Genomic DNA, 27509 nt, shown 5'->3' with positions numbered 1-27509 from the left:
CCGCTGAGCCTGCGCGTCCGGAGCCTGTGCTCCGCAACGGGAGAGGCCACAACAGTGAGAGGCCCGCGTACCGCAAAAAAAAAAAAAAAAAAAAGGCACTCTTCATATTAGACTGGTGTCATTAGGAAACCTGAAAGCTGACGGGGAGGGAGCGGGTTGGTCCTAACTGCTCAGTCCAGGGGAGCTTAGCTTGGAGAACAGAAAAAAAGGAAGCAGTGGTTCCAAGGGCGCACCGGCTCAGCCAGACTCTTAAAAGAGCATTAAATCTGACATTGGCTACTGCAAAGACAGTACCTACAATGGGTGCCTGAGTAATAGGTGCTCAATGAGTATTTATTTAAGGGGTGGGTGAAATAGGCCTCCTTTAGAATGTTCTGTGGAACTGGGCTAAGAATGATAATGAGACAGCCTCAGAGCTCAGTGGAATTAATGGTGAGATTGATCAGTGATGTCTGCCATGACATGCAATAGGGAAGTGGTAGCTTAAAGAGGAAGTCTCTGCCACATTAAGATTTCCTTCTTTAGTGCAGTGGAAGTATCACCTTAAATCACGGACTTGTGTCCTCCAAACCTAAATATGGAAATGGCAAAAAGAGAAAAAAGAGCAGAAGGGGAAAAGTTGTTGAGGAGGAAAAGAATTAGAAACAACACGAGGGACAAATGTTAATAGAGAAAAGAAATAAAATGGTCGAGGTGGCCAAATTCTGGCATATTATTGGGAATGTGTAGAATTTCACGTGGGCTTTCTGGTTTTTTTTTTCTCACAAGATGAAAAGGAATCAAGAAACCACTGTGTTCTGATTTTTGTGGTCAGGACATAAACAGTCCTGCTAAGAAGAATAGTCTCTGAGGAGAAGGAGCTGACAAAGCAATTCTCAGAGCATTAGGTTAGCAATCAACTGTTCAGAAAAGAAAATATCGTCCCGTTGTTACTGATTCCTCCTGGATTTGCCAGAACCAAGTTTATTCCAGAGTCTTTGAGAGTCATAGTTCTTTGAGCCATTTAGGGACTATTTGACTGTCAGATTTCAGACTCTTGCTAAATCCAGTTTCCTAGATTCCTGCTAAAAATAAGCAAGGGGATGGTCCCTGCAAACACAGCCAAACGTTCCTCCCTATTTCAGACCACAGGTGAAATGCAGAAGTAGGGAACACCTGGACCAGCTCCAAGCCCACACAGAACTGAACCTCAGACATGAATCATGGTTTGGCTGTGCATGAGCTGGTGTCAGAAAGCACGTGATCAAACTGAGAAAGAAAGCAGATGTGGGACTTCCCTCTTGCCTCTTTTTGGAGGAAGTGAAATCACTCTTTTGCAACGCAGATGCATAACTTTTTTTTTATTGGGGTATAATTGCATTACAATGGTGTGTTAGTTTCTGCTTTATAACAAAGTGAATCAGTTATACATATACATATGTTCCCATATCTCTTCCCTCAGATGCATAAGTTTTGTAGAAAAGTTGCCTTTTTAGAGACCAAAGTTTAGCTTTTAGACACAAGCCCTTGAGAGTGGCCATTTGGAGAGTTTATGCGGTTGCCTGTGCCTTTCAGGACAAGAAAAAGCGGAAGAAGTTGCTGGCGAGCAGAGTAAAGCAAGACAAGAATGGGTGAAATGCTCTGGTCAAACTCTTGGAGGTTGATTCCTCCTATGTGACCATTACGAGCACCAATTGCTGCTGGTGGCATGCAAATTTAAGTTGAGCCGAAATTCCCATTTGCACTTCTTCTTTCATTTTTTCCCCATGAATTGCAAAGAGAACTTCCTTGAACACAGCAAACACAGTCATAGGCTTTGGATCATCTCCAAATGATATATGGTATATGGAATACGGAAATTCCAGAAATATTTGGTTTCTTTTGTTTTTTAAATGTATATTTGCTGCTTACTTTTCTGAGTGCAAAAGTGATGGCTACCCATCCCTGTGTTTGGTACTTGGTAGATTCTCAATAAAAATTTGTTAAATGAGTAAAAACATGCTTATTGTTGAAAACTCAAAATGTAGAGAAGAGTGGAAAAAATTTAAATAATTCATAAAACCTACCTACTAGATATAATTACTGTCAATGGGTCAGTTGGTGTATATTCCTCTAGTTATATTTGTACATGGTTGAGGTCATATTGAATGTATGTCATGCCTTTTTCACATAACATTATGGCATAAGAATTTCTCACGTTATTAAAATTGTTTGAAAATATAATTATGATGGCTGTAAAGTGTTTTGTCATATGGATGTAATATAACTTCACTCTTTTTTGGCTCTTTTAGTCATTTTCAATCTTTTTTTGCTATGATAAAAGTGAAGAGGAAGGCTGTTCAAAAGTAAATGACAATGACTAAGTGTTTAGAGATATAGGAACACCTGAATATAGAATTATCTATATTCACCTTGCTTGTATTTTCACTGAAGAAGAGTGAAGTCTCATCAGGATCTATTAAAACCAAAAAACAAAAAGTAAGAAATTGTCAGCATGTCTTCATAACAATGTAAGTGAGTTTTCTAATTCTGATGAACTAGCCCTGAAACAGTTTGAAGAGAAGTATTTGGATATTTCAACAGACATACTGGAAGTACTCAAGGGCTTTCAACTCTAATTTTTCTAATTCTAGGATCACTCTACTGAGCTATAAATTTATAACTAACTGATTTATAAATTAACCAGAGGCTTGCTTCTCTAACCAAGTAGAAAATGGACACTGGTTCATAAATTAATCCCTCTTGAATGTAAGTGAATTCCCCAGAGCATGATAACTGAGGCATGAATAGACCCAGAATGTGGTATTTCTGGGTTCACAGAATACTATCAAGGTTTTTTTTAAAATTTATTTTATTCAAGTATAGTTGATTTACAATTTTGTGTTAATTTCTACTATACAGCAAAGTGATTCATATATATATATATGTATATATATATATATTCTTTTTCATATTCTTTTCCAATATGGTTTATCACAGGACACTGAATATAGTTCCCTGTGCTGTACAGTAGGACCTTGTTGTTTATCCATCCTATATATAATAGTCTGCATCTGCTAATCCCAAACTCCCAATCCATCCTTCCCCCACTCCCCCTCCCCCTTGGGAACCACAAGTCTGTTCTCTCTGTCTGTGAGTCTGTGTCTGTTTCATAGATAAGTTCATTTGTGTCGTATATTAGATTCCACATATAAGTGATATCCTATGGTATTTGTCTTTCTCTGTCTGACTTACCTCACTTAGTATGATAATCTCTAGGTCCATCCACGTTGCTGCGAATGGCATTGTTTCACTCTTTTTATGGCTGAGTAATATTCCATTGTGTGTATGTACCACATCTTCTTTACCCATTCATCTGTCAATGGACATTTAGTCTGTTTCCATGTCCTGGCTATTGTAAATAGTGCTGCAATGAACATTGGGGTGCATGTATCTTTTGGAATTAGAGTTTTCTCCAGATATATGCCCAGGAGTGGGATTGCTGGGTCATATGGCAGCTCTACATCAAGGTTTTAATAACTAGTGGTGCTCAGCCTGTGAAGCTAGGCAACTGGCCTCATTATTTCTGAAAACACTTGTCAGCTGCATCAGTGACAATCTGTGGTAATTCAGTTGCTTGAAACCTTCTTTCCAGAATGCATACAGGTGACCTGTAAATTGAAACATGACTTTTTCAGTCTCAGCACTGCATCCGTTTCATGGTATGGTTTAGGGAGCCATAAGGGTGAAATTGGGAGTTTCCATTAACTCCTCTGGATTCCCTGGTTCCCACTAAGTGTACTAGTTGTCCCAAAGAATTGACAGAGCTGGGCTTCAAATAAACCTGGTTCTAGATCAATGGCCTGGAAACACTGCTCTGAATTACGGGGTTTAATAGACTTAGCATTAGCATACAGAAACAAATTCAGGAAATTATCTTCTCCTAATAATATAATAAATGAATTGTTGCTTTAAAAAATTGAGTAATGAAGAGCCCCATTCATTTTTACGCACCTATCCTGGTTACATGCACTTAACAATGGAATGAAAAAATTAAAGTTATAGTAGTAGGTACCAACTTATTGCCAACTGTACACACAGGAAAAGGAAACTGGTATTGAAGTCCCAGAAGAGAGTAGTCAGGGAAAAACTGAAACATCAAGAGAGGGAACAAAACCAAAGCTTTCTTTCAAAGCTTGAAAACTCTCCTGGGGGTAACAGCAAAGTGTGTGGTTGCACTTTTTCTGAGTGCCCAGTACTGCTGCAGAGTAACCAGCCCTGGGGGAGGTGGGGGGCAGTTAGGGTAGTTAACTGGTAAGGGTATAGGGCTAAGTTTCCATATCTAGTACCACACAACTTTTTCAAAGTCCCGATTGACCTTAATATTCCAATCGACTCTCATTTCCCCATTTTGCGATTAGATTAGCCTAAAGAGGAGCTAGTGGCTTTAGGAGAACTGCTGAACTTTTCGTTTCAGCAACGGCTTTCTTTCCCATCAGTTCAGTCTGCCCCAAGCTTGCTGGCTGCCACACTTAGTGCTAGTGTGTCAGGCTGGGGCTATCTGAGCCATGAACAGCTTCAGGGGTGCCATCCTTATCTGGGCAGTGGCAGCATGGGCTAAAATGAACAAAACTCTGGGAGACACAGATGAAGATGGATTTCAAAAATGCAAGAATGCCTTAAAACTACCTGTTCTGGCAGTCTTACCTGGAGGCGGCTGGGATAATCTGAGGAATGTGGACATGGGACGGGTGATGAACTTGACTTACACCTACTGCAGGACCACAGAGGATGGACAGTACATCGTCCCTGATGAGGTCTTTACCATTCCCCAGAAAGAGAGCAACCTGGAGATGAACTCAAAAATCCTGGAGTCCTGGGAGAATTACCAGAGTAGCACCTCCTACTCCATCAACATGGAGCTCTCCCTTTTTTCCAAAGTCAACGGCAAGTTCTCTCCTGAGTTCCAGAGGATGAAGACCCTTCAGGTGAAGGACCAAGCTGTAACTACCCAGGTTCAGGTAAGAAACCTGGTCTACACAGTCAAAATCAACCCAGATGCAGAGCTAAGCTGGGGGTTTAAGAAGGAGCTCTTGGACATCTCTGAGCGTCTAGAGAAAAACCAGACGCGGATGGCCACCTACTTGGCGGAACTGCTGGTCCTCAACTATGGTACCCATGTCATCACCAGTGTGGATGCAGGGGCTGCTCTCATTCAGGAGGACCACATCAGATCTTCCTTGCTCCAGGACAGCCAGAGCAGCCGCAGTGCAGTGACAGCGTCCGCTGGAATCACCTTCCTAAACATCGTGAACTTCAAATTTGAGGAGAACCACACCTCACAGAACGCCTTCACCAAGAGCTACCTCTCCAACCGAACCAACTCCAGGGTGCAGAGCATTGGAGGGCTTCCTTTTTACCCAGGCATCACCCTCCAGACCTGGCAGCAGGGCATCACCAACCACCTGGTGGCCATGGACCGAGCTGGCCTGCCTCTGTATTTCTTCATCAACCCTGACAGGCTGCCTGACTTGCCAGGACCCTTGGTGAAAAAGCTGTCTAAGACAGTGGAAACTGCTGTAAGACGCTATTACACGTTCAACACCTACCCCGGCTGCACAGATATCAACTCGCCCAACTTCAATTTCCAGGCCAACATTGATGATGGCTCTTGTGAGGGGAAGATGACCAATTTCTCCTTTGGCGGGGTTTACCAGGAATGCACCCAGTTCTCAGGGAATGAGGTTGTCCAACTCTGCCGAAACTTGGAGCAGAAGAATCCACTCACTGGGAATTTCTCCTGCCCCTCTGGCTACACCCCAGTCCAGCTGCTCTCCCAGACCCACGAGGAGGGTTACAACCACCTGGAGTGTTCACGGAAGTGTACCCTCCTTATCTTCTGCAAGACGGTGTGTGAAGATGTCTTCCGGGTGGCCAAGGCAGAATTTAGGGCTTTTTGGTGCGTGGCTAGTGGCCAAGTACCTGAAAACTCAGGACTACTTTTTGGTGGCCTCTTCAGCGATAAGAGCATCAACCCTTTGACAAATGCACAGTCATGCCCAGCTGGCTACTTTCCACTGAGACTTTTTGAAAACCTCAAGGTATGTGCCTCTCAGGACTATGAGTTGGGATATAGGTTTTCCGTCCCATTTGGCGGGTTCTTTAGCTGTGCAGTCGGGAACCCCTTGGTGGATGCTGCCATGTACAAAGATTTAGGGGCACCTTCTCTAAAAAAGTGTCCAGGGGGTTTCAGCCAACACCTAGCCCTCATCAGTGATGGGTGCCAAGTGTCTTACTGCGTCAAAGCCGGGCTTTTTACAGGAGGGTCTCTGCCTCCCGTCAGGCTCCCACCTTACACCCAACCACCCCTCATGAGTCAGGCTGCCACCAACACTGTCCTAGTGACTAATCTTGAGACTGCAAGCTCCTGGATTAAAGATTCCCAGACCCACCAGTGGAGGCTCGGAGAGCCTCTCGAGCTTCGCCGGGCCATGAAGGTCATCCATGGGGACGGTAGTGGTCTCTCTGGAGGGGCAGCAGCCGGGGTCACACTGGGGGTCACCACCATCCTGGCAGCTGTCATTGCCCTGGCCATCTACGGCACCCGAAAGTACAACAAGAGGGGATACCAGGCGGTCCAAGACGAGAGGCAGAGTTTGGTTACAGGCACGGCTGTGAATGGAGACGCCCTTGACCAAGAACAGGTGCAGAGTCCAGCCTAGGCTCTCCCAGGAAACTATTTCTCTTGTCTCCGGCCAGAGCTTCAAACATGTCTTTCATTTTTTCTTTCCACTTCTGCTTTCCTAAGTATTGATGTGGTAAATGCAACAAAAGGCAGGTATAACTTTGGGACTTTCTTAGGTCTTTGGGCCAGAAAAATGAATAGAGCTACGTGGACAAAGTTGTGGGAGAAGTTGGAGAACAGTTGTGACTTTTTAAGCAAAAGTACTCCTGGAGCCTAAAACACTAGGGAGGTGTCTTTTCTCTACCTGCGTCAGTAAGTATCTTCACCTGAATGCCCATGTGTAAAAAGAGAGGAGGGAGAATGTTGATATTTGAATTTGAAGACGCATTTAATCTGAGGTCAGCCATGGTTTCCAATTCATGAGCTCTAAGAATTTATGCCCTTACGTGTTACCCTCCCACTATTTTGTGTTTTTAAAAAGCTGTCTGGATTTCATACTCCTGGAGGCGGACAGCGCCCCCAGAAGACACAGGAGGTCCTGCTTGACTATTGCTTTTCAGCTTTGAGGGCTCTGAATTGATGAACTAACTGTGTCATCTCCTCTGGGTCCTCTCAACATCATCTGAACCGAGAGATGGTGCCTATACTAGGCCCACTTTCTCCAACTTCACCACAGTTAAGACTTACTGAGACCAGGCCGCTCTTGGACTTCAGACTAGGGTCATAAAGTCCTCAGAAAACATTTTAACATATAAACTTCTATTAAGAGGTCAAGGGAGAAGGGATGGTTTGGAGACCAGGAGTGAGTGAAGAAAGGGTAAAAACTAGAAAAGATTCTGGTGCTCATGGCAAATTGAAATTCTTACCCACAGCCAACTACTTGGTTTTGTCCTCTTAGCTCATCATAAATGGGCAAAGAAAGGAGCTGCAGGTTTGGATAGATCAAGCATTACCATCTCATTTTCTGTTACCAAGGTACAATCCCTTTCTCTTCCATGGATGGCCATCCCCCCTTCAGGTCGTCCCCATCACATGCACACACACCCTCAAACACACACACACCACATTCCAACAAGAAGTCTGCATTTTTCTGGGGGTGGGAGACGAGAAAAACACAGTAAGTCAAAGTAAGCCCACACCTAAGTATCACTTCATCCCTAAAACCTAAACAGAGTAAAAAATTACCAATTGGGTACCCTACCCTTATTTTTCTTTTCCAGCAGAAAGGGTGTTGACATGATCAAATCAATTCTTTTAAATGAAACGAAAAAGCCATCCAACGTCATTTGTGACACATTTATTTCAGTTCCAGGCTGACTTCCCTGGGTCATGTAGCATGATACATGATTGTTACTTGGCAGTTGGGGCTTTGCCCAATTTTAAAAACAGTGTCACCTAATTGTAATTATTAGGGTGAATCTGTTAATATTCTTCTGCAACGTTTTTTAGAGTTACATATTTCTTCACCAAATCAAATGTCATTGGTGAGTTATCTTTTATGAAGGATAATTTGTCCTCATTAACATTCACAGTCAAGAGTTTAGGCTTATATTAGATCCTTCTTCTGAGTAGCTTGAAGCATCCCAGACTGTGGGGAGATGGGAGGGGGCGTCACACATTCACCTCTCACTGTGATACAGGGAAGTGATTCACAGAATTTGAGTCGTGCTCTCAGCCAGAGACATCGATTTCTACAACCTCTCTACCAAACCCCTGCTTCTTAAGCATTAAAATGTTCTCCTTAAGCTCTGGGTGTTTTGTGGGTATGTTTCAGCCAAGCTAACCACTTTCCTGCCAATACTGACTTCCCCGTGAATTCTTTGAAGATTACTGAGTCAGAGAGACCAAGTATAGCTAAAGCCTCCCAGACTTTTTTTTTTTTAAAGAAGATGTTGGGGGTAGGAGTTTATTAATTAATTTATTTATTTTTGCTGTGTTGTGTCTTTCGTTTCTGTGCGAGGGCTTTCTCTAGTTGTGGCAAGCGGGGGCCACTCTTCATCGCGGTGCGCGGGCCTCTCACTATCGTGTCCTCTCTTGTTGCGGAGCACAGGCTCCAGACGCGCAGGCTCAGTAGTTGTGGCTCACGGGCCTAGTTGCTCCGCGGCATGTGGGATCTTCCCAGACCAGGGCTCGAACCCGTGTCCCCTGCATTAGCAGGCAGATTCTCAACTTCACCAACTTATATTTCTAACAACGTTGCACATAAATACGCATCCAAATGTATACTTAAGGAATACTCTGTTCGACTGTTCATCCACAGGAAATCAGAATGAGGGAGTCTGCGGCTTACATTCATCAATTCACTTTACAAAATCAGAACCTCCATGAGGGGTTCACAGGCTCCGCTTTCAGAATCCTGCTTTCCCGACCGGCTAGCTCAGGCTGGCATCTGTGGAAAGACTAACCACACTCCACAGACTATCAGAAATATAGACACATTTGGGTGACAAAGGCGGCTTTGCAATTGCATTTTATTTTTGTGATCTCATTAGTATCGAGATGATCAATACTAAACACGTATTTGAAAAACAACAGCCTGTAAACTATTGAAACATACACGATATTGTAGTCAGGTGAAGGGAACTTTAAGAAGCAAACGTTCATGGCTTTTAAGACGGTCTTTCCCCCACAGTTTCACTTACTTACTTCTCCTGCCACATGGTCTGTTCCTTTAGAGGAACAAGAAATCAAGCTAGGTAACTTGGTCAAACGTGTGGGTAGAAAAGATGTGAAAAAATTAGAAAAATGGACTCTCCCGTTCAGTGGAAGGGCTTGTGGTTGCTTACGGACTTAGGGAGGTAACCCCAATGCCTCACAGGTCGGTGTACTGGTCTACAGAAAGCAGGTTGACGGCAATTTTGTGGTTGTTCATTTACCATTTATTGTTCTGCACATACACCTCATGAGCACCAGGTGGCGATGTCCTCTCACAGAGCAACACCAAGGACGTCAAAAGACGCTGGTTTCAAACAATGATTTGCGACAGGACATTCACCTGCCCTCTCCCAGACCCACCTCCTCCCCACTCCCCACCAATGTCAGTGGCCACAAACAAGGAAAGAGGACAGGGTCCTTTCTTGTACCACACGGGACCTTCCCGCAATCCTCTCATGCCCACAACAGTGCAATACCAGGACGAGCACTTTTGACCAAGTATAAAACCACAGAGAAGTCCAAGCTTTACAAATGGGGGACGAAAACACAAAGGCACACACAACTACACATACACAATTCATCTTTTAAGGGATGAGCATATAACAAGGTTTGTCTCCAATCCCATGTGTCATCCCTGGAGACTCAGGAAGGGAGAAACCAGGCTGCTGGTGCTAAGACGATGAAAGGAAAGGCATGAAATTCCCTGCACGGGGCAGGGAACACAGCAGGGCTTCCGGTGGGAGAACTTCCTGTGTCAAAGTGATGGATGCACAGGGCCTCTGCTGGAGGGGGTTCTCACCGAACCCGAGACTGTACCTTTCCAGGTTGGCACAAGAGAGAGGGCAAAGGAATGCCTCCCGCCTTGCCTGACACAGTGTTAGAAAGGAAGTTTAAGATTCCTTCTTCTGAGAAGGTCCCACAAATAGAGCAGCATGAGGATGAGGTAGTCCCTACTGAGCATCCTTAGAGAGCAAGAGACACGGGGTGCCGATACTATCAGCGCCCTGGGGGGGAAGGCTTGAAGGTACGAAGATGGACTCTCAAAGGGGTATTGCCCCTGGCACACTGCCTGCCTTACTTGTTCCCTGCATCCTCTTCTTTCTGCTCCTGGCCGTCCCCTTCTCCACCCACACCTTCTTCTGCCTGATCCAGGGAAATCAATCTCTCCCCACGGCCCTCTGCCGGTTGTCAAAGCATTCTTCTTTCTTTCCCATCTCCTACTGCACAGCTCTATCTACCTGCTGACGCTCAGTCTATTTCCTCATCCCCTGTGGGTGAGGAACCCAGGGGATACTTGACGAGGGTGCTGAATGAAGGTAGGGATGGTACGAGGCTTATAATGTGGCTCATCTCTGGCACGGCGTAGCCTTAGCCTGGCAAAGGGCATGGACGTGACATCAAAAGCTGCAGGGATGTCTCTTCCGTTGAGTTCAGATGTTTCCTTCCCCACTGTGGCAGGAAACTGCCCCATGGTGCCGTGAACTCAGGCCCTGGTCTGCGGGTGAGATAAATGACGGATGAGCGAGACTGGAACTCAGCCAGCAGGAGCAATTCCTCCTGTCAGAGCTCCCTCTGCTGGAGCCGATTAACACCCCTATAGCCATTTGGAAAAGGAGGGGAGCGTGACCCAGAAGCTGGGTGACACCCAGGTGAGCCCACTGGCCACCCGACAGTCAAAACGTCTGCAGGCGTTTGGAGCAAGCAGCTCGGGGCCCGCTCTCAGAAAAGCTTGGCTTCTGCTTCTAACTTAAATACCATTTTTGAAGGTTCTTCCATTTCCACCTTTCTAGCATCGAAAACCTTCCAAATACTATGAAATATATATGCATATATATATACGTTAAACCCCCAAACGTGAGGTATATAAATTCAAATTAGAATCCAGAGGAACTTCCCCCAAACACGTAGTTCAAAGAACCCACTTTCAAAGGGAGGATTGGGTTTCCCTTCTTGGTCCCCCTTCTCTCCTCCCTGACACACAATCCCTTCCTTAACAGGAGCTGAAGGGAATGTCAGGGAGGGGATAGACAGGGTCTTGGGACACAACCCAGACGCAGGTTGGACTGGACCCTAATGTGGCCCCAATCCTGCTGGGAATGGGCTAGAGTCTCCCTCACGCTCTGGGTCATCCTGTAATCGAAGAGGGAGGTGAGGGGCCCAGCACCACCTCCGGGCTCTGATTAGCAAATGTGCACGGAGACAGATTGAAGCCCTCGTAGTCGGGCTCAGATCTCATCTTGAAAGAGATATACAAAGGGGTCAGTCCAGCCCTCACCTTACACATCTTCCCAAGCATAGTTCTATCTTCTTCTGGGTCCAAGTTTACTATGGGATGGGCTGGCAAAGGGTGAGGCAAGTCAAGGGCCCACAGCCTGGCTGCTTCATCCCCATCAGAATGGGGGTTTGACATCTTGCAAAACAGTGTGAGAACACGATGGGACCCTCCACCAACCTGGCCCAGCAGTGCACACACGCGCACACACGCACATGCACATACACATATATGCACGCACACAGATGGCACAGAGCCCAGCCTGGGCTCCACTCACAGTGGCTGGATGAAACTCATGGAATCTTTGAGCTGGTCTGGGATGAGTTGGGAAGAAGGCTATGGGCTCCTCTCCCTGAGGACTGTTCAGACGCTAAGTTGGATGCAGGCTCGGATCTGATCAGCGAGGGGCCGGAGACACCTTTGGATGCGGCCCCAGAGAGGAACCCCAGAGCCTATCCATCTGTATGCCTCTTTGGACAGGTCAAATGTGGGAGGAGGAGGGAGGGCCCAGAGAAGCCAGGGCGATGATGAGAGCTGAGCCTGCTCCCGGGAGCCTGTGCCACCCTGACCCTCTTGGCAAGACGTGCTTCCTTGCTGTACACCGAGGCACGGATTTCTGACGTCACAGCAGTTTCGCGGTTCACCACTTTGCCCCCCAGTCTTGCACAGTGAGAGCCCCTCACCTCCAGCGGAGGAGAGAAAAGCAGAAACTCCGCTCTCGAAGCAGAGTGGAAGCAGCAAGAAACCGGCTGAGGCATGAACCTCCGGCTTCACAAGGCCAGGATAAGGAGTGCCCATACCCTAAGCGTGCTGCCCGTGCCCCCTGCTTAGGGGGGTGAGTGGGGTCCCTGCCTACCCAGCACCGAAAACTCCATGGGAACAGACTGAGGATGGCCCTCATCCCACGTCCCCTTTGCGTTGGATGCGGTTTGTGGATGACGCCACCTTATTCATTCTGACTGCTGCCCCCAGCCTGGGGCTGGGAGGGATGGGGGGTGGAGACAGGACAGGAGGGGAGACAGGGAGTTGGGAGGGCATGGCGCCAACTTCCACGCTGACTCTCCCCACTTCCTGACCTGGGGTCCCATGGCCTCTCCCACCCCAAAGCCCCTCCGGTTCAGTCCGCCTCCTGGGCAGTACTGTCCTCAGAAATGCCCTGGGCAGCCAGTTCAGCCAGCACGTTATCCAGGTAATTGGCATCTGGGTAGCCGTGGCCAGTGAGATTAGAGCCAAACTCTGTCTTGTGATGGACCTCATTCCAGATGACGGTATCTGACTCGCCTGTGGTGCTGGACGTACCGATGGCAAAGATGAGACGGCGATCCCAGGCCACAAGCAGCAGCTTCAGGACCTAAGAGAAAAGGCAGGAGATCAGAGTCAGGCATCCAGTGGTGGTCAAAGACTATCCCTTGGGAAGTGGAGAGTCCTCCCAAGGGTCCGAGCCCCTCCTGCATCGTGATGCCCTAAGCAGCACGGTGAATAGAAAGGGATTTGCAAATGGAGTCAGGGACCTGCAGGTTAAGTCTTGACTCTGTCGTTGACTAACTGTGTGGCCGCGGACAAGTTACACCACCTCTCTGAGCTTTCATTTCCTTACTTATAGAATGGCAATGGTACACTTTACCCCTGAAGGTTGTGCGCAACTTAGGGAGTACTATGTGAAAAGCACTTTCACAGTAGTGCTTGGCACACCTACTCAACAAATGCTAGGTGCGAGCATCATAGCTGCATTTTAAAAGCTGGGATCTAGGCATCCAAGGCACTTATGATCTGAGATCTTCTGAGCTATGCCCTCCCCCCTGCCATCACCAACACCTGAATGTGGTATTAATTGATCCACAGCTAAAGTTGTGGAATATCTCTCCAGGGACATGGTGGAAGCGTTTTGACCTCTTCCAGGCTATTTCATATTTATTTTCTCATCTGATCCTCACAGCCACCCTTTGAGGCAGGTCTGGCAGGTACTAATATTATCTCTGTTTTTTAGGTGAGGCTCAGAGAGGCGTTAGGGCTTGCGGAATGTTCTAATTCAGCTGCATTAGAAAAATCTTTGTTAAGATGAATGCCTGACACCCTGACCAGCATGAAGAAGGCACCCGATTAAAATGCACTGGGTTCAAAACTGAATGACTATAACCATGGTGCGAGCTGGAGGTGGGGAATCTTAATAGTAAAGAGTAGCAGGCTTTGAAACCAAGAGTTACCATTTCCTGAGTGTTTACTTACTAATGCCAGGCACTGGGTCATGTAATGGTTATAATAATTGGCCAAGACAGGATACTCATTATCCCTTCTCCGCAGAAGAGGAAACAGGCTCCGAAGACAAAAGATTTGCCTTGGTCACAGCTAGAAAGTACCAGAGGGGGCCTTGGCTTCAGGACTGCTTGACTTTCCCATCCCTGCTCTCAGTCATGTCTCTGTTGACTCTCAGGTGGGGCTCAGTATAGATTCCATGGAGGAGGCTGCTTCTGAGCTGATCTCAGAGAGAGGGGAGGATATGAGGTATATTAATAGAGCAGGACGTATAGACACTGGAAATACATATCATCCAAGGCATGGATAATTAAGATTGCTGCCACCACGCTGGGCATGTTACAAACGCGACCTTCATTTAATTCTTACAACATCCTGTCCATACAGCTAGAAGTGATCACCATTCTTTTATAGATTAAGTCAACTTTACGTCAGTTCCCACAGCTGGTAAATGGCAGAACTAGGATTTGAACCCAGGCTCGTCTGGCTCCAAAGCCCATGCTCTTATTACTTTGCCCTGCAAAGGAGCCCAAGGTTAGCATCGGGGAACAGCAGACAGGAGGGATAAGGGTGAGGAATTGGTGAGAGGGGACCCACACTGTAGTAGGTCTTGTACATCAAGCAGAGAAGATTGTCCTTGTGAAGAAGGAAGGGAAAGCCATCCTAACAATTTTGTATTGTTTTCTCTCACTTTATTTCTGTTAAGCAAGGAGAGTGATGCCAGAAACTGTGTTTCAGGATTACTATTCTGGTGACAGATAACTAGGTTGGCAGTGGCAGGATTAGAAAAGGACTCAAGCGGTTTGGAGGGCAGTGCAGGGAGAAATGTGTGGTTCAGAGCCAGAGTCCGAGATGTTCATGTGTCCAGTTTGGTCCCAGGGATGCAGAGTATGTCATTAACATGAAGAGGGAGGCCTGGCAGAGGAGCAGCTCTCGGCAAGAGGATCCTAACTTTAACTGCAGGACTTGATGGTGGAGATGTTTAGCCAGCAGTTGGAGCTGTAGATCTCGAGCGTAGAGACGTGGCTGTTCAGGGCGAACAGGTATCAGGACTGGCCCTGCCTCCTAATCTGGGGACACTGAACTGGGCACCTCTTCAGGACGATACGGTTGATTCTCTTATTGTCCCGAACTATCTGATTCTTCCCCTCTGAGAGACTATAGCCACACTCTTTGCTATGAGCCACACTCTTTGCCAAGGGGCCTCCCTGTAGGCAGGGCACCAGCTCCTTGTCTGGCTTGTCCGTGACTTGCTGGGGCCTATGAAAGGTGAGTGGAAGTAACAAGCTTCCAGGAGCAGCTTTAATGGGATTGTACACTACTGCTTGGATTCTCTCTTGGTCCTCTGCCTCATTCCATGGGAAGGGGATGGACCACGGAAGGGCTGCTCCTTTGACCTGGATTCCAGAACAGGAAGCCACATGGAGCAGATGAAAGCTGACCCACAGCAGCAACTGAGACACAGCCACTAACATGCAAAGTACATGAGAAATAAACAGTGGTTGAAGGAAGCCACTGAGATTTAGAGGTTGTTTGTTACGCAGCGTGACCTAAAGAAAGCTAAAAAAGGCACACCTCTTGTTCAATAAATCAACGGTTCTTTTCACTTTTGAGATCAGGGAATGTTTTGAGAATACAATGATTTTCTGGCCTTATCCACAGGAAAATGAACATGAAATTTTAATTCTAATTTTAGAGTTCATGGAACCACTGAAGCCTCACCGGGAATCACTAAGAATCCAGAAACCCAGTGATTTTTCCCTCTACTCTTTTCGGGAAAATAAAAGTATTCATTAAAAATAAATAAGCAAATAAAATTCCACAAATTAAGATCCCTGCCCCAGAGCAGTGCTTCTCAAGCTTTAATATGCTGTCAGATCACTTGGAATCTTGTTAAAATGAAGTAGGTCCTAAGGTTCTGCATTTATATCAAACTCTTAGGTCTTGTCACTGGTGCTGGTCCCAGGACCTGCCATTAGGCGGCAAAGCTCTAGAGGAAGGATCCTAAAATAGATGAATTATTGCCAGTAAAATCCAGGAGAGGAAAAAGCCAAAAGCCCAGGCCCCACCACCCTGCAAAAATAAAATTCTAAACATATCCATCCTACTTCTAGTTGACTTGACTATGACTTTGCTACATGGGCATCTAGAGTTACAAGAGACCCAGTTCTGTTTAGCATCGTAGGGAGCAAACTTGAGGCCCTAAGAGACAAGTAAATTCCCCAGCCCTTCGCTGAAACCTGCTCTCACCTTTCTCCCTTTCTCGCTGTCTGGAAGGTAACAGTGTCGTGGGAAGCCACGGGCGCTGAAACTTTTCCCAGGATTTGGGTGTTCTGGCCCCTGAAAGCAGAAAAAAAAAGAGAGCAAAGAGCATTTTTCAAAATCTTTTGGATGCAGGGGGTGCAGGCTGTGATTGATTCAAATAATGATGAATACTAATGGCCACAGAGTCTAGACAGAGAACGGACCCAAACAGCGGTGGGAGTAGTGGTTTAACACATACTCGAGTCCTTGGACCTGGCTCTGGACCCAGAGCTGCTGCCTCCCAGCTGTGTTAGCTGGAGCTGCTCTCCCTTGGGGTGTTAATTCCCCACCCCTTAAATAAGGAAGATGTGGGACCGTTATGAATGTTAAGGTGCACGTTCAGAGCTGAGCAGCTGTTTATCACCTTCATCATCGTCTATTCTGGCTCTTTTGTTTTACAAGAGAGGAAAACTGCAGCCCCAGACGTTAAATGACTTCCGTTATGTTAATGGCTTTGCCCAAACTTAAGCCCAGGTTTCCTGAAGCATACTCTGGACTTTTTTAACCTCTAAACTACTCAGAATAACATAAGTGCCTGTGAGCTTTGAGCCAAGAGCCATGCGATCAGAATTATCTGAATGATTCTTGGGGATTTTCTCCTTTGTCCTCATGGGTTTTGGTTTGTTGTCTTATTTAGCAATATACATTGGCATATTCACGACTAAAAATCTTCTGACATTTCAACTGTCATCAACTGTCATCCAATACCCCTATTAAGCAAGCGGTCTCAAGCCACCAGGTGGGAAAGAAACTGAAGCAGAATTTAGCCAACAACAAGGCTTCCTAATCAGGGTTCAGACTGGTCTACAGGTCCCTTTGAGAAGCTCATGAAAAATGAGGGATTTTCTCCCAGTAACAATGCACATATTTTCCCCCTACACACAATGTTTGTCTATAATTTCTGAGCACCCCTGGCCCCCCTCAGAGTCTGTGAAACCCTTTTTAAAAATCCCTTCTAGATGAAGCCAATATAATATTGATAATTCCACACAGCTCCTGGTACAAGCTCTCACACCGTAGATCAGTAACCGTATCCTGGCTGAACAAACGAATGAGCGAGTGAATGCAGGAATGAGTGAATGAGTGACAAAACTTCAAGAAAACACAGATTTTCCATTTTCTCTTACTATGGACGACAGTTCCAAAATGATTTTAAAATTTTGTGATTAAAACAATCTTGTTTAATAGCACGGTTCAGGATCACGTATGATTTTGCAAACTGAACAGCACGATGGGTACAGTGGAGTCTCAGAGAAAGGAAAGATCACAGGGAACGGAAAGAGGCAACAGTGTCTTCTGGGAGACGCGGTCTTGAAGGTTCTGAATTTCACATTCTTACGAAATCACATTTACAACATTCCCACGGCCACGGCTGTTTCTAAGCCAGGCTGGACAACTGATGGCCGATTCTCACCACGGTTCTGCCCTCTCCTCTCCTGCCCGGGACTTGCCTGTTATGCGGCCAACACAGACACCTGCTTGGCACCAGCCCAGCAAGGCTGTGTGCTCCCCGCACGGTGCTAAGCTCAGCACTCACGACTCTGCCTTGGCCCCGCTCAGAGTTTCTCCCCCAGAGAATCATCGTCTGCAGTGAAGGCAGAGCTTACAGGGCCTCACTCCTCATGAAAGCCCAAGCTGTGTGGTCCCTGGGGTCTCCGGGAATGGACTTTGCCCTGAGGGTTCTGCTACCGACTCTCACGGGTGGTCTACGGAACGGCTGTAAGGACAGTGCACGGACGCATTTCCTTTGACACAAGCTTGGGGTTTTCCTAGGGGAGCCATGGCACCTCCAGAGGCAGCAGGTGGGCACCTCTATACCCTAGTGCAGGCTCCCCGTTCTTTGGTCCTGGGGTCCGGGAACAAAGAACATCCTCCAAAGTGGTTGCCCCGCCCCGACTTTGCCCACGTCAGTCTGTCCTACTTCCCCCCCAAGGCCATTGGCTGTTTCTCGGGACTCCCGTACTCTCATCCTTGGCCCTATTATACCCTCCCTGGCAGCCCTAGAATCAACCCAGAAGTCTCACTTGCCCTCACATCCAACCATATCTCCCTGGTCCCGGCCCCTCCCTTTTGCATGACTGGAAGCTAAATTATCGCAGTAGTCTCCCAATTGGTCTGTCAGGTCACCCCCCACTCTTTTGCCAGACTGGCCCTCCTAAAGCAGCTCCCCAATCACACGACCTTCCATAACCCTAACCAACGCCCGACCACCTCGAGGGACGCCCCGCCACCAGCCTGTCAAGGAGAACCTACAGCCTTCACCCTGGTGTCGAAGGCCTCCTGACCTGGCCACAGTCCCCCTTCTCTGCCCGCTCTCTCACATCCTCCTTACTCCCTCCTTCCGTCGCCTACTTTGGCAAATCTTAACCCAAATTAAACTCTTCCTGATGGGCCTTCCACACCCACTCTTTCTCTCCCTTGGCAACTCTGTTGTGTCCTCCAACTAAAAACACTCTCCTCCATTTCTTCATGTCTTTCCTCTACTAGTGAGTACCCTGCTCCCAGAAAGTCTCCTCCAACCCTCCCAGACAGGCAGACGTAGGCCCTCTTCCTTACCCTGACATGTAAGATACTCATTAATGATGGAGACCAGGTACTGAGCACCTTGGTTCTGTACCCTGGACCACAATATGCACATATAAATATTATCACCCATCTTTTCAAAACCCCCGCACATTAGCTTCCCGGCTGTGCAGATAAAGCAACAGGGCTCGGGAAGGTCAAGTGGTCAAGGTCCAAAATCACCAGCTAAGGAGGAATCAGCCTGGAATTGGAAGCCAGGTCCTGGCAGACTTTGAAGCCCTGTGTTGATAGTCCGCCCTGCTTCCCACAGCTTGTATCAGTGGTGCACATCAGTTTTTACTCTGTAGTTTAGTGATGTGTATTTATTTCTGCCTGACTGGTTGATACGTCCTTCAAAGAAGAGCCATGTTTTTTAATTCAATTTTTTACGGACTATTACATCTCCCTGTTTTATTTCTTCCTTATCTCACTAGAAGGGGGACTTCAGGGAAGCAAGGGCTGTGTCTGTTTAGCTCACCATTCTTTCTCTAGCATCTAGAACATGTCTGGTCCCCTGTCCACACTCAAATGTTTGTTAAACAAAAGACAAAATGGAGGAAGGCAAGGAGGAAGGAGGAAAGGAAGGTAAACTAATAAATATTTGTTAAATAAATGAATCCAGTGAACACCTTAAACATTTAGAAAAAGCTTCAATGTGTGAAGGAAGGGACACGTTTGTGTTTACTGCCAGGAAAATTGTTCAATTTGTTCCTTAGGGCTGTCTTTTGAAGAATCAAAAGAAATGTCCACAAAAGTCAAGGACTATCTATCAAATTACAAATGCAAATACCATTTGACAAAAAAAAAAAAATCCACTTCTAGAAAATTATTCTACAGATATACTCACATGTGTGCAAGGTTATTCATGACATTTTGTTGTAGCAAAAGATTGGAAACAATCCATATGCCCATCAAATGGAGATGGTTGAATATAAATTATGGTACATTTATACAAGGGATGATTATGCAAAGCTAAGAAAGAATGTGGAAGTTCTCTTTATACTGACATGGAAAGATCTACAGACTGCATTGTTCATTGAAAATGCAGGGTGCGTCCACGTCCTGGCTATTGTAAATAGTGCTGCAATGAACATTGTGGTACATGTGGGAAGCAGCAACATAGCACAGGGAGATCAGCTCGGTGCTTCCACGACCTACAGGGGTGGGCTGGGGAGGATGGGAGGGAGGCTCAAGAGGGAGGGGATATAGGGACATGTGTACGCATATGGCTGATTCACTTTGTTGTACGACAGAAACTAACACAGCACTGTGAAGCAGTAATACTCCAATAAAGATCTAAAAAAAAAGAAAGAAAGTGCAGCGTGCAGAACAATATGTCTGATATGTCACCCTTTGTGTGAAGATGGGAGGAGCGGATGAAGTGTTTGTTGCAAATGCACAAAGAACCCTGAAAGGATACATAAGAAAGCGAGAACAGTGGCGGAGAGTCGGGGAGGGTGAGACTGGGTAGATGGGGGACCGGAGTGGGAAGGAGACTTTTCATAGCATAACATTGTCTTAGCAGCTCTGGCTTTTATAAGAAAATAACATAAACTGGGTGGCTTGTAAACAACAGAAATTCATTTTTCACAGTTCTAGAGTCTGGGAAGTTCCAGATCAAGGTGTCGGCCGATTCAGTGTCTGGTGAGACACCACCACATAAATTGTTTTGTTTCACAGGTTCATAGCTGGAGAGGAATTGGCCTCAGAATGAATTCTACCTTGAGTCTCACCCTATCTAACGTAGATGAAATTTAGATAAGACTTTGGACTGAAACTTTAAAGTGGGTGCTGGAATGTGTTAAGACTTGGGGGCTATTGGGATGGAGTGAATGTATTTTGTGTGCAGGAAGGACATGAATTTGGGGAGGCCACGGGTGGAGAGCTGTAGACTGAAAGTCTGGGTCCCCCCCATAAATTATTATGTTGAAATCTAATCCCCAATGTGATGGTATTAGGAGATGTGGGGGGGTCCCTTGGTGGGTGATTAGGTTTTGAAGGTGAAGCCATCATGAATGGGATCAGTATCCTTATAAAAGAGACGCCAGAGAGGCTGCTCATCCCTTCTGCCATGTGAGGACACAGTAAGAAGACGGTGTACAAACCAGGAGGCGGGCTGCCACCAGACACTGAATCTGCTGGCATCTCAATCTTGAACTTCTCAGCCTCCAGAACAGTGAGAAATAAAGTTCTGTTGTTTAAAAGTCATCCAGTCTGTGGGTTTTTTTGTTTGCTTGTTACAGTAGCTTGAATGGACTGAAGACAAACATTTACCTGCAAACATTTGAACTTTAAATGATAAAAGCCAGTGGCTAAGGGTGGGCTCACCTGAATGCCAGGGGGGATGCTGTAGATGATTCGGATGGTTTTGCAGTCTGGGTGGCCAGGCAGAGAGTGGGGAATGAGGTGGTACTCCATCTTCCCTGGAGGCTGGGTACCTGTCTTCACCCCATAAATGGTCTTACAGGTTGGACACTGCAAACTCCCATCCTGAAGAGACAAGGTCAGAATAGGAAACAGTTTTAGTAATGACCTTCCCACCCAACCCCAAAAGGTACCAGAGATAAAGGGCTGGGGTCGGGGGCAAAATGCGCCCAAATGAGTAACAGACCTGAGTTGCCCCCCTGCTTGGCCACTGAGGCCATTGAAAGCTGAAGCTTTCTCCAAAATAAGAGGAGGAAACTTCCACACCAACCCCATGCTCCACGCTAAGGGACATGTAAGAGAGACCCCATCCTTCATAAGGAGACCGGGCTTTGCCCTGCATCTCAGGACTCTGATGGGGGGATGGTGGGGGACTCTGGGTACAGTGACGTGAGGGGTCGTGGTTTCACAGCAGGACCTGGTGACGTGTCTTCTGGAAGGATAGGAGGAGAGCTTGGGAGAGAGCCTGGACAGTAAATCCTGTTCCCAGCTTGCAAAAAGAAAGGGAGTGAGGAGAAGGAAAGCGTGGGCAGGGAACAACGTGTGTACAAAGTGCTGTCACACAGCGGGGACCAGAGCTCTCCAGGACATCCAGATCTCCTCGGGGAAGACTGGGATCCTCTGCGGGGCTATTTAAGGACGTTTCCATTCAAACTCTACTCATTTAAAGGAACAGCTTGTATTCAGGGCAATGGAAGTTACTCCGTGTGATCAAAGGATAGGAATCCAAGGCCAGGGTCCCACTCTCTGTTCTGGCCTTAACTTGCTTCGTGACCTTGGATGAATCACTCCCTCCAATAAATTCTCTCTGGGCCTTTTCACCCCGCTTCTCTGTAAAGAAGATAAAAACTGCGTGCTTCAAAGCATTAGTGCAAAAGAGAATAAAGGATAGTGTCTTCAACATTTTTGAAGCACCATGGAGGTAAACGCAAGAGTCCTAGATTATTCTTGAATACAGTTATCAAAAAAGGGAATACATGTTCTAAGAAACCTCTTTAAACCCAAAATAACCTCTTCAAATGCCAAATCCCGATGAAACCTTTTTTCTTAGGGTCAGGAAATTGGGCAAGGGATACAGACACACATCGTTCACGAATAACTGAGCTCTCTGAGACAGAGAAAGATCCCAAGATTGGCACTTCGGGAGTTTCAACCACAGGGCTATATTAGGATGAAGGGAAAAAACATACAGCCATAATACAAAGGACATACCAATTTGAATAACAATGCTAACAGCACTCTATAAAGTAGGGATTGTTTTATCTCCATTTTCCAGATGGAAAATGAAATGTCCGGGAGGTTGAAAATCTTGCCCAAGGCCATTTGGCCACTAAGCCAGGGTTTGAGCTTAGGTCTGCTGCCTTTACTCTTTTCCCACAGCAAGAGAAGTACAGAGCAGCCTCTGAAAGCCAAACATTTTTTTGGATGAATAAGCAGTTGGAGGATATCACAAAAATCTCAGACTCTGAGGCAATCCAAGATGGGCCTGGAGAAATAAGTAGAATTCAAATTCATGCAGATGGGGAATGAAGGTTGTTCCAGGCATGGGAGGGAACATGAGAAAACTCAATGGCTTAGGCATTGTAAGCAGAGAGTTATCATCTGAGGACACTCCCAGATTCCTGGAAACCAGCTCTCTTGGACAAGACAAGCATCACAGACAGCCTTCCCCTCCTCGAACTAGGACCCTAAGGGACTTCCAGTTATACCTTGGTAAAATCTTTAGTGCTTTTGAAGGGGCGGTGGAAGGTGTTTTGAAATTGTCCACCGAAAATGAATTGTAACTGAAAATCATTAGCCCTGGGAGAAGGAAGGGTGATGGGAAATCCATCCATGCCAGTATGACTGGATACTAACCCCTGGCCCATCATCATGGACCACTCCCCCCTGGGACTCTCAGGGACAGAAGTCTACACCTTTCAGACCACCACTCAGTGTGGATACAGGGGGAGAGTCGGGTAGCATAGACCAAAAGGAAGGTAAAGACAGAGTTTACCAACATCATAATTTCGTGGAAAATTGATCCTGCTGAGAACAACCAAGTTCATCACTCCTGCTGCCCTGGGATGCCTTTGAGACTCCCCAAACCACCTGCGTGCCACTCCAATAAGGCCTCCATGCTCTCACACCCCAGGGCCCACGTGGGAGGTGGCAGCAGCCCCACGGGCTGGCACTAACCTTGTTGCCGTTGTTGTACATGGCGACCAGGCAGTAGATGTGGTAGATGTGGCCGCATCTGGACAGCTTACCCACTAGGTCAGGCTTGACCGTCGGCTGTGGACCCTTGTAGCCCGAGGGGGCCGTGAGGCGCTCCATACAGATGGTGCAGTCCTGGGGGTGGGAGGGGACAGAGGAAAGAGGACATCAGCTCTCAATCAGCCTAGGAGGCCAAAGCGTCTCCAAGGTGGTTCCCGCATGATCTCAGAGGTCAGGTGAGCTATTTCTTCTCCTCTTCTAGAAAGCCCACAGACCAGGGTAAACATGCCTTTGGGAATCTAAATAGAATTCTGCCCTGCTCTGCACAACAGAGAAATTCCTGAAACAATTCCTGGTGGTGGTACATGTTCATTTGGGCTGGCCAACAGAATGATAACCTCCTTGGGGGCTGTGACCGACTGTCCTTCCTTGGTATCCTTCAGTGGCTTGTGGAGGAAACCAATGCTTGCTGAGAGACTCACCGACAAGCTTTATTCAAATGGAACATCTGTAAAGGAATTGTATTTGAAGCGTCCTGGAGAGGCTGCTTTTTAAATAAGTCTACATCAGGATTTCTCAACCTTGGCACCATTGACATTTGGGGCCAGATAATTCTTTGCTGTGGGTGCTGTCCTGGGCCTTCCTGGGCATTGTAGGGTGTTTAGCAGCATCCTTGGCCTTTGTCTACTACATAGTATCAGCATCCCCTCTCCCCTCCAGTCATGTAAAATCACCTCTGGTTGAGAACTGCTGGGACGTCAAGCCCCTTTTAAAGTCAGTGCCCATAGCTTATCATACTGCCTTTCTTAAATTCAGACTCTCACGTTAAGGCAGTTTAGAATCGGTCAGCAGTTTGCTGAATGGGGAGGTGGGCGAAGTTAAGCTGCAGCTGTCGCTCAGGACCATGAACCCGGAGCCTGGGCGTCCGCTCTGACCAGCTCTGCACCAGTCAGGACTTAGAAAGCAGCTCCTGCCGCATCCTGTGGAAAACTCCAGCAGAGGAGATGCTTGTGGGTGACGGAGAAGGTGAGCCCCGCCCTGGCTCCCCTGCGGTCACCTCGTCTGGTGGATGCCGGACTTTCTGCAGATACTTCTTCAGCACCTCTTCTGGGGTTTTACCTGTGGGGACAAGATATTCAGTGGGCCACCAAGACAAGCTGAATGTGCCAGAGAGAGGGGAGTTGTTAGCCAGGCTCAAAGCAGAAAAGGCAAGCAATTCATTGCACAATTGGATTTAAGAACTGAAAGGGAACAGAGTGGTAGACGATGGAGGGAGGTGGTCTGAGGAGGTGGGAGGTGTTCACATCCACTTATCTCCTTAGGTCACTTCCCTGGCAGCCCCCTGCCTAACTTCAACAAACCCACTTTTTAACTGACAGAGGTTGAGTGGGTTTCTCTTCCACATCATCGAAGAGCCTGGACCCGCCCAAATGATGCAATGAGATGACAAATGAAAGCACTCTGCATTGCAGCTCTATGTACAACAGCCCAGAGGTGGAAACAACCTAAGTGTCCATCGTCGGATGAATGGATAAAGAAGATGTGGCACATATATACAACGGAATATTACTCAGCCATAAAAAGAAACGAAATTGAGCTATTTGTAATGAGGTGGATGGACCTAGAGTATGTCATACAGAGTGAAGTAAGTCAGAAAGAGAAAGACAAATACCGTATGCTAACACATATATATGGAATCTAAGAAAAAAAAATGTCATGAAGAACCTAGGGATAAGACAGGAATAAAGACACAGACCTACTAGAGAATGGACTTGAGGGTACGGGGAGGGGGAAGGGTAAGCTGTGACAAAGCGAGAGAGAGGCATGCACATATATGCACTACCAAACGTAAGGTAGATAGCTAGTGGGAAGCAGCCGCATAGCACAGGGAGATCTGCTCGGTGCTTTGTGACCGCCTGGAGGGGTGGGATAGGGAGGGTGGGAGGGAGACGCAAGAGGGAAGAGATATGGGAACATATGTATATGTATAACTGATTCACTTCGTTATAAAGCAGAAACTAACACACCATTGTAAATCAATTATACTCCAATAAAGATGTAAAAAAAAAAAAGAAAGCACTCTGTAAACTGTTACACATTTAAAAGCATTAGGTAGGCTTATGGCATTCCTTTTACAATGTGCTAAGTACTGTCTCAATCGGTAATGTGGAGTCAAAGTGCTATTATTTTTATGGGAAACCAGGAATTTATGACCACAGCTTCAGGACGGTCTTCTTGCTGTTGATGGCATGATCACTGCCAGCAGAGGTAACCCAGCAGTAGGGAAAGGGTGATGCTCTGGGAAGCAATTACCTGACAGTTGCATTGATTCTGGAATTTGGGGGAGGGGAGGAACTGGACCCCTAAGGCTAGGCAGCGTAGCCTAAAGGCAGGGGATGGGATGATACGGACTCACAAAGAGGCATAGAAATTTGAAAAAAGGCTCAGTGCCTCCCCTGGGTGACCTTCTTAACGTCTCTAAGATTCTGTTTTCTCACCTAGGAAATGGGCAAGAGCAACCACTAGCACCTACTGAGAGCGATGCTTTGACAATTAAATGAGCTAATGGGTGTACAGTTCTTTGGCACTTTACCTGCTAAGAGTCTGATATATGCTATTAATAACAGGAAGAGTGGGAAAGTGCAAAATCCTGCCGTTTCCTATGAGACTACAAGCAAGGCAATCAAGTTTATTTAAGCAGAGAGCTTTTGATAGACTGGAAAAGTAGGACAAGGGTTTGAGGAAGTGGATCCTGCAACATTCAGAAGCTGGGATGCAGGCCCTTCCTTTCCACTGCCCTGCTTCTCTTAGAAGAATCAAGCTTCTATTAACTGAAAGCCTGTTGCTTGCCGGGCTAAGTCACAATATACATATGATCCCACTGAAACTTCATAACAAGTTTGCAAGGTGGAGACTTATGAGTGACGGTGAAATCATTTAACAACCGATACCAGAGACTAGAGAGACCAGCCACAGAGCTGAAGTGCCCTTGGTGCCCTGATAAGCACAGGCATTTGACCTCCTAGTTGTAGGATGTGAAAAGAGAGAATGGAGCTCCTAAAGGGGGGTTTGAGGGGCCAGAGCATCTGGAGTCTAGAGAGGGACACAAGACAGTGGTTACTTCCCCAGTGACATGGATGCATTACAGGACATACCTGCCGGGTACCAGTTGTGCCCATTGTAAAGGTGAGAAAATAAGAGACTGGGGTCACAAGACTGCAAGGGACAAAGTTGGGATATGAGTCAAGTCTGTTTGGGTTCCAATGTCAAAGCGATCTTTCTCTCTAATGTATTGATATTTTATCTGTGTCCGCATCCTATTTTTATGTGCCTATATTTTTGCGCTGCATTTTTATATTTCTCAAGGTGTCTCCATCTGATCCATACCTCATCCACTTTGGTGTAGTCATCAGAACAGGTGCTAGGTAGGCCCATTTAGCAGATGCAGAAATTAAGGCACAGTGGGGGAAGGCATGGGTATGACCCTCAGTGGTGGAGGCAGAGCCAGGGCTGGGAGCCAAGTCTGTGACCTCCCCGCCAGGACCGCTTTCGATAAAGAGGCCGATACCTTTCTTGGCTTGTTTCTTGGTGGTCTTGCGGCTTGTGTTGGAAACTCCTGGGATGGACTTTATTTCGCTCTTGCTGACAGGGGGTGGGTGGAGGGCCAGCTTTGGTGGCCTGGTGAGACACACAGGCAGCCCTGCCGCACTCATGAGGATCCCAGTGATTCCTGGAAGGGCAAGAGCATGAGAGAAGAAGGACTGGAGAGTCAGGCCCCCCCCCCCCCCCCCCCCCAAGTAACCTCCTCGCCTCCTTTCCACCAGCATTCTCATAACTCATGGATTCTCTACGTAGCCTCTACTTTTCTCGGAAACATATCCATTCCCTCATTTTCAACAGCAAGCTGTGCTTTTCACGATCAATTCTTCCCAAACTCTTCCTGCCCTTCCAACCCAACTCCTCACATCCTCGTTTGTCTTAATCAACATCCGAATTCTCTCTCTTTTTACAAATGCTCACCATACCTATTTCATTGCTTTTGTTTTCTACCTTCAGCCGGGGGCTTCTCTTACCTGCCAAGGCAGGGTTGACAGGACTGGACCCACTTAGGTTCTTCACTGGGACAGTGGGGACCCTGAAAAAGGAGAGAACAGACACATCATGCTTTTGACAAGTGGGACAAAATGGGCCAGTGGTGGG

At 46.8% G+C, this 27509-nt stretch overlaps 2 protein-coding genes across 7 annotated transcripts in view; one reads left to right on the top strand and one right to left on the bottom strand.

Moving 5' to 3' along the window:
* The first annotated feature begins 4436 nt into the window (after positions 1 to 4436).
* Positions 4437 to 6721, top strand: MPEG1 (macrophage expressed 1). The gene has a single exon (XM_029207815.1). It carries the CDS (start codon positions 4527 to 4529, stop codon positions 6678 to 6680), a length of 2154 nt encoding a protein of 717 aa, XP_029063648.1. The 5' UTR covers positions 4437 to 4526; the 3' UTR covers positions 6681 to 6721.
* A 4007-nt stretch (positions 6722 to 10728) lies between these two features.
* DTX4 (deltex E3 ubiquitin ligase 4) overlaps positions 10729 to 27509 on the bottom strand; it is a 33229-nt gene continuing 16448 nt past the window's right edge. For 2 of the 6 annotated variants that reach the window (XM_029207822.1, XM_029207816.1), the window contains exons 3-9: positions 27383 to 27444; positions 26878 to 27039; positions 24367 to 24428; positions 23292 to 23444; positions 21018 to 21179; positions 16074 to 16163; positions 12637 to 12921 (exon numbers count right to left, since the gene is read on the bottom strand). In XM_029207822.1, coding sequence (XP_029063655.1) covers positions 12688 to 12921; positions 16074 to 16163; positions 21018 to 21179; positions 23292 to 23444; positions 24367 to 24428; positions 26878 to 27039; positions 27383 to 27444 — 925 coding nt within the window. In that variant the 3' untranslated portion in view covers positions 12637 to 12687. Of the gene's footprint in view, positions 10794 to 12636; positions 14044 to 16073; positions 16164 to 21017; positions 21180 to 23291; positions 23445 to 24366; positions 24429 to 26877; positions 27040 to 27382; positions 27445 to 27509 lie in introns of those variants that run through there. The other 4 variants (XM_029207817.1, XR_003791435.1, XM_029207818.1 and 1 more) reach the window with 4 other exon arrangements.

Source organism: Monodon monoceros, unplaced genomic scaffold, assembly GCF_005190385.1.
Source record: "Monodon monoceros isolate NGI ecotype Baffin Bay Population unplaced genomic scaffold, NGI_Narwhal_1 Super_Scaffold_7, whole genome shotgun sequence".
Lineage (NCBI taxonomy): Eukaryota > Metazoa > Chordata > Mammalia > Artiodactyla > Monodontidae > Monodon > Monodon monoceros.
The sequence above is the reverse complement of the archived record's forward strand: the minus strand, read 5'-3'. Positions and strand labels throughout refer to the sequence as shown.

What these genes read in the sequence shown, in the direction of transcription:
- MPEG1 (XM_029207815.1), top strand. Translation starts at nt 4,527, where the DNA reads ATGAACAGCTTCAGGGGTGCCATCCTTATCTGGGCAGTGGCAGCATGG.